An 11,414-nucleotide genomic window follows, 5' to 3' on the forward strand; every position below is an offset into this window, starting at 1 on the left:
TTATGTTTCTCTGAAGAAGACTGCCTGATTTCTCAGTAGACAGACCTCTTAGGATTTCTTTTGTGGGTTCTCTTAGCTTCTGTCTGAGTTGCCAATTTTTAAAAAATACTTGTGTTTCTCCTAAGAATTTTTAAATTGTCGGAACTTGGCAATTCAGAATAGCAGAATAGAGATTAGGAATGTGATTTGAAGCTTCTTAGTCACCAAATATAGGACTATAGTACTTTTCTTTTTTCTTTCTTTTTTTTTTTTATTTTGAGACAGAGTCTCAAGCTGTCACCCTGGATAGAGTGCTATGGCATCACAGCTCACAGCAACCTCAAACTCTTGGGCTTAAGCAATTCTCTTGCCTCAGCCTCCCATTACAGGCAGGCAACCCAACACAATGTCCAGCTATTTTTTTTTTTTTGGCAGTTGTCATTGTTTTAGCAGGCCTGGGCCAGGTTCAAACCCACCAGCCTCCGTGTGTTTGGCGGCACCGTAACCACTGTATGGGTGCCGCCTGTAGTACTTTTCTATAACAAGCATCTTCAGTGAACCAAGAGTCCTTGCAAGTCAGCCAGGGAAACAATGGCTAATGGGCTTTGCTAACAGGGGACAGTGGTTAACCAGTGTGCAACCTCTATATAGTGAAAAGGCTCCATGGGGACACTGTAGACCAGTGTAGTGTGTCCTGGGCTGATGCTTGAAAAGAGTCTTTTGTAAGCCAGGGACAGTTGGGACTCAGTGATGAACTACTTTAGAGTGATGAAGGAAATAATACAAATTCATGCTTAAATTAAAGATTGTTGTCTCTCTCCCTTAAAAACAGATATGTGGTTGCAATAGGATTGGAGTGCGGAAAGATTTGCTTATATACCTGGAAAAAGACCAATCAAGTTCTAGAAATAAATGACTGGACCCATTGTGTAGAAACGAGTCAAAGGTATTTTCTTCCTATTTTTTGCTTCCATCAGTCACATTAGATGGAAACTGTGAAGTCTTTTGTTTTTGTTTTTTATGACAGCGTCTTACTTTATCTCCTTCAGTAGAGTGCTATGGAGTCACAGCTCACAGCAACCTCAAACTCTTGGGCTCAAGTAATTATATTGCCACCTGCCACAACACCCAGATGTTTTTTAGAGACAGGGTCTGGCTCTTGCTCAGGCTGGTCTTGAATTCCACCTGCCTCAGCCTTGCAGAGTGCTAGGATTATAAGCATGAGCCATCATGCCTGGCTGAAACTATGGAGTTTTTAGAAAGCAAATTTTATGCCATATTTCCATGGAGAAGAATAAACACCTGTCTTCATTGTGCTTACCACTAAGTGATACTGCTTTGTTCTGTGGTAATCTCCTGAAATTGATGTTTATTATTATATTATAATTGATTTTTAAAAGTTTGCTTGACCACATTTCTTATTCACATAATACTGTTTTTATAAACAAGCAGTGATTTTCATAATGATCTGTTTTAGAATTTGACTATAGTAGATTCTTTTTTTTTGAGACAGAGTCTCACTATGTCACCCTCAGTAGAGTGCCATGGTGTCAGAGCTCATAGCAATCTCAGATTCTTGGGCTTAAGCGATTCTCTTGCCTCTGCCTTCCGGCACCTGCCACAATGCCTGGCTATTTTTTTGTTGTTGTTGCAGTTGTCATTGTTGTTTAGCAGGCCCAGGCCAGGCTCAAACCCACCACCCTCAGTGTATATGGCTATTACCCTACCCACTGAGCTACAGGTACCACCTGACTACAGTAAATTCTCAATAAAATTTGATTCAAGGCCAAGCATGGTGGCTCACTTTGGGAGGCCAAGGCAGGAGGATTGATTGAGGCCAAGAGTTTAAAACAAGCGTGGGCAACATAGTGAGACCCTGTCTGTACAAAAAAAATTGTAAAAAATTAGCTCCTGGTGCATGGCCACAGTCTGAGCTACTGGGGAAAAATTGTGATTCATAATGTTTGCAATTTTTGAAATATGGATTGTGGTAGTTGCATCTTTGTGATTGAATGCTTCATCTCAGATCCTATAGTGGAGCAGATTGCCAGGCGCCCCTCAGCCTGTGACTGGCTTTCAGGCACGGCAAGTGCTCCCCAGCCTCAGGTACAGCCTTTGCCATCTGAGGTGGCATATAGCACCTATTGTTTACAGCCTTTTCTCTACTCCCAACCCACTGAAACAGATGGTATCATTTTTAATCTACTTATTTACCTATTTTATTTTATTTTTTAATTTATTTATTATTAAATCATAGCTGTGTACATTAATGCAATCATGGGGCACCATACACTGGTTTTATAGACCATTTGACATATTTTCATCACACTGGATAACATAGCCTTCCTACTATTTTCTTAGTTATTGTGTTAAGACATTTATATTCTACATTTAGTAAGTTTAACGTGTACCCTTGTAAGATGCACCTAGGTATGGTCCCACCAATCACCCTCCCTCTGCCCATCCTCCTCCCTCCTCTCCGCTCCCTTTGCCCCTTCCCCATATTCTTAGGTTATAATTGGGTTATAGCTTTCATATGAAAGCTATAAATTAGTTTCATAGTAGGACTGAGTACATTGGATACTTTTTCTTCCATTCTTGAGATCAAAAAGTTTTCAAAAAAGTCACTAATAGCATTCAGTGTAGGCTTCTTCAACTTTCATATATCCATACTACTGAAAATTTCAGATATAATTTCAAATGACAGTTACCATGCTGAAGGAGAATGCTTAATGGAGAGAGATTTGTGAGCATGTCTGTTTTTTATTTCTCTTTTTGAAGAAATAGGGTCTTGCTCTTTTGCCCAGGCTGGAGTGTAGTGGCATGATTATAGCTCATTTCAACCTCAAACTCCTGTGCTCGAGCAATTCTCCTAATTCAGCTTCTCAAGTATTTAGATAATACAGGTGTGTGCCATCATACCTAGGTAAAAAAAAAATTTTTTTTTTTTTTAGAGATGGGATCCTGTTATGTTGCCCAGGCTGTTCTGAAACACCTGACTCAAGTGATCCTCCTGCCTCAGCCTCCCAAAGTGCTGGATTATAGCCATGAGACATTTTGCCCAGCAAAAAAACCATAAGGTGTTTTATCCAGTAGAGCTTGTGTCCATATTGGCCAGACTTGTTAGTGATGATTATAAATGTGTTTGTTAGGGCCAGGTGTGGTGGCTCATGCCTGTAATCCTAGCACTCTGGGAGGCTGAGGTGGGGTGGATTGCTTGAGCTTACTGGTTGGAGACCAGCCTGAGCAAAAGTGAGACCCCCGTCTCTAAAAATAGCCAGGAGTCATGGCAGGTGCCTGTAGTCCCAGCTACTTTGGGAGTCTGAGTCAAGAGAATCGCTTGAGCCCAAGAGTTTGAGGTTGCTGTGAGCAACCTCACTACTGAGGGCAACATGGTGAGACTCTGTCTCCAAATAAATAAATGTGTTTGTTAATTTATTCCCATGCCCTCACAGCTTCTCTCCCACTGCACTAAGGCTGGGTTTAGCGGTAGAATTAGGTCATGCTTCTATACATTGGCTTACAGAAGTGGGAAGAAATCCAGTAAAATTCTCTCTTTTCCTGGGCACTCTCCTCATCTCTTTCCTTCCTCTCTCTTTGCCTGCCCACAGTGCTTGCTCTGCCTCCAACCTGGTTTATAGACCGCTGCCATGGCCCCATTGTGGTACACTGGCAAGAAACCCCTTAGAAAGCATGGATGGGAAGGGGACATGTACAGAATTTTTCTTTCTTTTTTTTTGAGACAGTCTCACTATGTAGCTTTGGGTAGAATGCTGTGGCGTCATCACAGCTCACTGCAATCTCAAACTCTTGGGCTTCGGTGATCCTCATGCCTCAGCCTCCCAAGCATCTGGACTACAGGAGCCCACCACAACACCCAGATAGTTTTTCTGTTTTTTAGTAGAGATAGATCTCATTCTTACTCAGGTCGGTCTTGGACTCTGGAGCTCAAATAATCCGCCTGCCTTTTCCTCTTAGTGCTAGGATTACAGGTGTGAGCCACGGCACCCAGCCTGAATCTTTCATTTTAACATTTTGTTGTATTTGAGAGAGTCTCACTATGTCACCCTCTGTAGAGTACTGTTGCGTCACAGCTCACAGCAACCTCAAACTCTTGGGCTTAAGTGATTCTTTTGCCTCATCCTCCCAAGTAGCTGGGATTACAGGTGCAGTTGTAATTGTTGTTTAGCTGGCCCAGGCCGTGTTTGAACTCCCCACCCTCTGTGTATGTGGCTGGTGCCTTTTTTTTCTTTGTCAGTATGATAACTTAGGATTTGCCAGATGGAACTAATTTCTGACTTAACACATTGTTTTATTTGGATTACTAATATTCTAGGTACCAAATTTCAAGTACTTTTCAAATTAAAGTTTTTGCTAGTAATAACAGACAAAGGTGGTGGTGGTATAGGCAAACACTGCCTTTTAGGTTGGCTCCCAAACCCATGTCTTCTAAATGTGATGTGTTAACATGCTGGATTTGAAGGACATTACCACCACCACCACCCCAAAAGAAACCTACCATCTCAAAGCTTACATAGCCAAATAAGTGCTATCCCTCAGAGTAAATCCCCTGAAAAGAAATATACTATATACCACAGAGGGTGCCAAAAAATGTATACACATTTTAAGAGAAGAAAATGCTGTATTAAAATTGTAATACTCAAGTCACTTCTGCAATTACAAGAGATATGAAATAACAATATACAAGGTAACAGTCAGTGTATATTATTTTAATACAGTTTTTTTTCTTTCTTGAAATGTGCATACATTTTTTGGCACCCTCGGTATATAGGTTTATTTCATGACATCACTAGTTGAAATCATTCTTCTAATGAAATGAAATAACTTTAATATTGATCAATAATAAATGATACCCAGTGGTGTTGCTGTCACTTACAATGTATTTGAAACTTCTGTTTAGGAATTGTCTTCAGAATTAGCTTACTAGAGACGCAAGAAAACTCATTATAATACCTTTTATAGTATCGTTCATTTGCTTTTTTTTTTTTTTTTAAACAAACTGTTTATTGCTCATTAAGAAACTTTAAATGATAGAAACTATAAAAACACAAATCTCTGAATTTAGAGATTAAGACTAACACAAGTATGCGTAACAGTTAGCAATCTGAGGGGGGAAAGCAGTCCACTCCTACAAAACCCTACAGTTATTACTACAGGTAACATCTGTAAGTGCGCTTTATTCTTAGTTTATTCACTTAAAAGATGAAATCAAATGGGTGTTAAATCTATAGCATTAGTAAACATAAAAGCCCTAATAACGAATATACATGGTCATACCTAAATCGATTTTTAAAGTTTTTTCTTTGTTATTAACACAGGAAGTTTTTCAGAATAATGCAAGAGTAATCTTATTTCAGTCTGACATGTCAGCCATCCAGAATCCAGAGTTTTAAAACCTTTGTGGATTCCAAATTGTCTATCATCAATTCTAATTTCATTTTCACAGCAGCCCCTGCATCACATGGTACATGTATACGCGATACAGAGCGCCTTTGGTTCTAAAAAGTACCCTTTGAAGTAGCAATTCTGAACTGATACTCCTCTGCTGAGTACAGTGGTTGCTTTCCATAGCATGCTTTCACCTATCTAATTCTCTGGAAGAAGAGCCACAGCATTTGCAGAACTCCAGTTTCCCAAAGCATCACAGTTTTCACATATTGCAAAAACTTCTCCTGGCAAAAGAGTTCCTCTTATTTGATTCAAAGGTAACCTGAGAAGGTGTCATTCTGATGGATTTATATTAGGATGTCGTGCTGCTGGGTCCGTGGGTCCGAGCTGCCGCCGCCGCCGCCACACCCAAGAGCAAGGGCCACAGGCCGAGATGCTGGGCGCCTGCCATCTGCGCCTCGCCCCGGTGCAGAGCGGCAGGAAGCAGCTCTGCTCTGATCATTTGCTTTTTAAGCTTCCCATTCATATTTATGAAGCTTGCTATTTGTATTTATCTATAAAACTCACCTCCAAATCACTTTTAGCTGCTTTGAATAGTCAAATTCATCCTTACAGGAAGGTGAGATGTCATTGAGAGTACTCAAGTCAACTCTGAATAATATGGAAGCATTTCCTCTAGAAGAATTTCAGAGAACATTTGAGACACAGCAGCATTATCATAACCTCCGAGGGCAGTGGTTCTCTAATGCCACGACCCTTTAATGCAATTCCTGTGGGTCACAACCCAAGGTTGAGAACCGCTGTCCCAGACTAACTACTTGTAAGGATACATAGTCATTTGCTTGCATAGGTTCTGGGGGGCTGATTTTAAAGATGTGTTTGTGGGGAACAGAGGGGGGAGGTCAGGGTGGAGGGAGGGTAATGGGTGGGGCCACACCTATGGTGCATCTTAGAATGGATACAGGCGAAACTTACTAAACAAATGTCTACATACAGTAACTAAGAAAATGCCATGAAGGCTACGTTGAACAGTTTGATGATAATATTTCAGATTGTATATGAAACCAGCACATTGTGTTGTTGGGGATTCATTGAGGGTACAATAGACCAAGTTACACTGATTGCATTTGTCAGGCAAAGTCCCTCTTGGAATGTGTCTTGCCCCCAAAAGGTGTGGCACACACCCCACCCCCCTCCCTCCTTCCCTCTCTCTGCTTTTCCTTTCCCCACCCCTCTCTCCTCCTTTCTCTCTCTGCTCTCCCCTTTCCCCACTCCCACCATGTCCTTAATTGTCATTAATTGTCCTTATATCAAAATTTAGTACATAGGATTCATGCTTCTCCATTCTTGTGATGCTTTACTAAGAATAATGTCTTCCACTTCCATCCAGGTTAATACAAAGGATGTAAAGTCTCCATTTTATTTAATGGCTGAATAGTATTCCAGGGTGTACATATACCACAGCTTGTTAAATCCATTCCTGGGTTGGTGGGCATTTAGGCTGTTTCCACATTTTGGCGATTGTAAATTGAGCTGCAATAAACAGTCTAGTACAAGTGTCCTTAAGATAAAAGGATTTTTTTCCTTCTGGATAGATGCCCAGTAATGGGATTGCAGGATCAAATGGGAGGTCTAGCTTGAGTGCTTTGAGGTTTCTCCATACTTCCTTCCAGAAAGGTTGTAGTAGTTTGCAGTCCCACCAGCAGTGTAAAAGTGTTCCCTTCTCTCCACATCCACACAAGCATCTGCAGTTTTGAGATTTTGTGATGTGGGCCATTTTCAGTGGGGTTAGGTGGTATCTCTAGGTGGTTTTATTCATTGTCTTTCTTTACCCAGCAGTAAAAATGTGAGAAGTCCATCCATCTCACAGATGTCAAAAGACAATATTGCAAAATGAAAATTCTTAGGAAAAATATATTTAGTAATGTTATCTTAAAGAATGACTTTTTAACAGCTATGTCATGAATTCAACTGGTCATTAAAACAACATTTGACAGAAATTCATTGTTTCTTGCTCTTTTTGGTGGCGTCCTTGGCTAATATATACTTGTACCGTTTTAAGTAAATATAGTAAGATATTTTCAAGGTTAAAGTTGCTAAAAACATGTATATTTTAATTTTTGGGTTCTGACTTCTCATGTTTATACCATTAATAGTAAGAGCATACTAATTAAATTAATATGTAAGTAGGGACCCTATAAAATGTTTTATGGTCATAATATATATTAATTTCATCTTTTCTCTGTCTTTGTTTCAGCCAAAGTCATACACTTGCTATTAAGAAACTATGCTGGAAGAATTGCAGTGGAAAGACTGAACAGAAGGAAGCAGAAGGTTCAGAGTGGTTACATTTTGCAAGTTGTGGCGAAGATCACACTGTGAAGATCTACAGAGTTAACAGATGTACACTGTAATGGACTAAATACATGCGCACAATCATTGTTGTTTTAAGATATTTATCATGTAAATAGATCACCTTTCTTTACCTTTATTGCATTGAGTTTCATTTTCAAGTTAGGTAGTAGTAATCCTTATTTGGGTGCTATACCCTTTCAATCTGAGGAAAGCTGTGGACCCTTTTCCTTATTAGTAATGTATGCATGTACACTGAGAATGTTGCACATTTTTTCTTGGACCTGGAAACTTTCTGTTCAGATTAAGAACCTCTCTTCTTTCTTCTTGACTAAACTTGCCTGATTTTATGTTATTTTGGTCCTGTTCATTTGCCCAATTTTGGGACATTTCATTATTTACTACCCTCTTTAGAAGATAGACATAAAAAATAAAGAGATTGGGCAGCGCCTGTGGCTCAAAGGAGTAGGGTGCTGGCCCCATATGCTGGAGGTGGTGGGTTCAAACCCCGCTCCTGCCAAAAACTGCAAAGAAAAATAAAAATAAAAAATAAGGTAAAAAGAGAGGAAACCCAGATGACTCAGTTTTATTTTATCTTTGTAAATAAACATACCATACAAAATGGGCTGACTCTGTCTTGATCCCCTCTTTCTTGGTATATGCCAATCATTCTAGGAACTTGGCAGGCAGTTGTAGGTTTGAACTGTAGCCAATCCTTTCCAGGTACATAGGTTCTTCTTTTAGGGTTTTACTTTAAGTAAACTGACATTTAAACTGATTAGATGGCAGTTACTAAAAAGTAGAGTTCTGAATCTGAATTTATGTGATAGCTCAAGGTAGGAGAGTAAGGGATGTTTGTTCCCCAGAGAGGATGCAGAGGGAGGAAGAGGGTGTTGGAAACAATGGGTTGTGTCACCTGCGGGTTAGAGCCAGGCTAGGAGAGTTGAGAGTAGAGGTTAAGGGAAGACACGAGAGGTGCTATGAAGATGGATGAGAGTGGAGGCCTGCTCTTGTTGAAATATGGAATCATCTGGCAAATTGGCAATTAATGAATATATTACATATGAATATGTTGAAAGAAGAAGGTGAGGATTTTCTTGGTGGGCGTTTATGCCATCATCTAACATATTTTGCTTTCAAAGGAAGTTAAGGTGTTTTGCCTGATGAGGTTTCTAGATCAGTGCTATTCATGTTTCTTTTTTCTTTTTTTTTATTAAGAGACAGGGGCATTGCTTCGTCACCTATGCCAGAGTGCAGTGGTGCAGCAATCACCTGGGCTCAAGTGATTCTTCTACGTCAGTCTCCTTCCTGGCAGGAGACTACAATCATATGCTACTATGCTCAGCTAATTAAATATTTTTTTAGAGATGCTATCTTGCTATGTTACCCAGCCTTGTCTGAAACTCCTAGGCTCAAGCAGTCTTGCCACCCGAGGCTCCCAAATCTCTGGGATTACAGGCATGAGCCACTGTGCTCAGCTTTATATACAGTGTTTCTAGTTCACTGTATTTCACATGTCATTTACATGTGAATTTTAAATTTTCTAGTAGCCACATAATTAAAAGAGGCAGATGAAGTTTATTAATTTTTTGGTGAAATTTACTTTAATGATACATTTCTATCCAAAATATTATATCAATATATAATCAATGTAGGCTGGACATGGAGGCCCATGCCTGTAATCCTAGCTCTCTGGCAGGCCGAGACGCATGGTTTGTGTGAGCTCAGGAGTTGGAGACCAACCTAAGCAAGAGCAGACCCCATCTCTACTAAAAGTAGAAAATCAGGCATTGTGGTGGGTGCCTATAGTTTCACTTACTTGAGAGGCTGAGGCAAAAGGATCGCTTGAGCCCAAGAGTTTGAGGTTGCTATGAGCTATGATGCTGTGGCACTCAATCCAGGGTGAACTCTGTTTCAAAAAAACCAAAAAACATACAATCAATATAAAAAGAACTATTAGATATTTTCACTTGATCTTAGCCAAAAGGCTGAGAAGAAATTATTAGAGAGATATTTTATACTTAAATCCTATCTTAATTTAGACTAGCCAAATTTAAGTGCTCCATAGCTACATGTGGCTAGTGGCCATCATCATTTGGAAAACTTACCCTGTTTCCCCGGAAATAAGACAGTGTCTTATTTTAAGGTGTGCTCCCAAAGATGTGCTACGTCTTATTTTCAGGGGACCTCTTATCTTTCCTGTAAGTAGGTCTTATTTTCGGAGGATGTCTTATTTTCAGGGAAACAGGGTACTTCTAGAAAATTGCATCTGTATACACTTGTCCTGTGTCCTCAGCTGTGTGTAGACTATATGTGCACCAAGGCAGTCGTCATCCAAGCTTCCCAAGCCCAGAGACCAGAATGCCCTGCCCTGATTACCATTTTCCTGTTTATCAGCTAAAGAATTTTTTTTTTTTGGATAAAAATATATTCATTTATTTATTTATTTTTTTATTGTTAAAGCATAGCTGTGTACATTAGTGCAATCAAGGGGTACAATGTGCTGGTTTCATATACAATCTGAAATATTCTCATCAAACTGTTCAACGTAGCCCTCATGGCATTTTCTTATTTATTAGTTATTGTATGTAGACATCTGTATTCTGCCTTTAGTAAGTTTTGCCTGTACTCATGCACCGTAGGTGTGGCCCCACCCATTACCTTCCCTCCACTGCAACCTCTCCCCTCCCTTCCCTTTCCTTGGCCCTTTCCTCATAGTCTTGTGCTATAGTTGGGTTATAGCCTTCATGTGAAAGCTATAATTTAGCTTCATAGTAGGGTTGAGTACATAGGATACTTTTTCTTCCATTCCTGAGATACTTTGCTAAGAAGAATATATTCCAGCTCCATCGATGTAAACATGAAAGAGGTAAAATCTCCATCTTTCTTTAAGGCTGCATAATATTCCATGGTATACATATACCACAATTTGCTAGTCCATTCGTGGGTCGATGGGCACTTGGGCTTCTTCCATGACTTAGCAATTATGAATTGGGCTGCAATAAATATTCTGGTACAGATGTCTTTGTTATATTGTGATTTTTGGTCTTCTGGTTATAAACCTAGTAAAGGAATTATAGGATCGAATGGCAGGTCTATTTTTAGGTCTCTATTCTCCAAACATCCTTCCAGAAGGAACATATTACTGTGCATTCCCACCAGCAGTGTGGAAGTGTGCCCTTTTCTGCACGTCCACGCCAACATCTCTGGCTTTGGGATTTTGTTATGTGGACTGCTCTTACTGGGGTTAAGTGATAACTCAAAGTAGTTTTGATTTGCATTTCTCTGAAGATTAAGGATGATGAGCTTTTTTTCATGTGTTTGTAGATAGTGCATCTGACTTCTTTAGAGAAGTTTCTCTTCAAGTCCCTTGCCCAACCTGAGATGGGATCACATGTTCTTTTCTTGCTAATACGTTTGAATTCTCTGTGGATTCTGGTTATTAGACCTTTATCGGAGGTATAACCAGCAAATATTTTCTCTGACTCTGAGGGCTGTCTGTTTGGTTTACTTACCTTGTTCTTGGCTGTGCAGAAGTTTTAGTTGGTCAGGTCCCAGTAGTTTTTTTTTTTTTTTTCATTTTTTTTTTATTGTTAAATCATACCTGTGTACATTAGTGCAATCGCCTGTACCCATTCTAAGATGCACCTTAGATGTCGCCGCACCCATTACTC

At 39.8% G+C, this 11,414-nt stretch overlaps 1 protein-coding gene across 2 annotated transcripts in view; it reads left to right on the forward strand.

Moving 5' to 3' along the window:
- ELP2 (elongator acetyltransferase complex subunit 2) overlaps window positions 1-7,880 on the forward strand; it is a 62,997-nt gene extending 55,117 nt beyond the window's left edge. Inside the window, exons 21-22 of one of the 2 annotated variants that reach the window (XM_053571064.1) lie at window positions 812-925; window positions 7,646-7,880. In XM_053571064.1, the coding sequence (XP_053427039.1) occupies window positions 812-925; window positions 7,646-7,802 (271 nt within the window). In that variant the 3' untranslated portion in view covers window positions 7,803-7,880. Of the gene's footprint in view, window positions 1-811; window positions 926-7,645 lie in introns of those variants that run through there. The other variant, XR_008375923.1, reaches the window with a different exon arrangement.
- The last annotated feature ends 3,534 nt before the right edge of the window (window positions 7,881-11,414 follow it).

The sequence above is a fragment of the Nycticebus coucang genome, chromosome 19, assembly GCF_027406575.1.
Source record: "Nycticebus coucang isolate mNycCou1 chromosome 19, mNycCou1.pri, whole genome shotgun sequence".
NCBI classification, from domain to species: domain Eukaryota; kingdom Metazoa; phylum Chordata; class Mammalia; order Primates; family Lorisidae; genus Nycticebus; species Nycticebus coucang.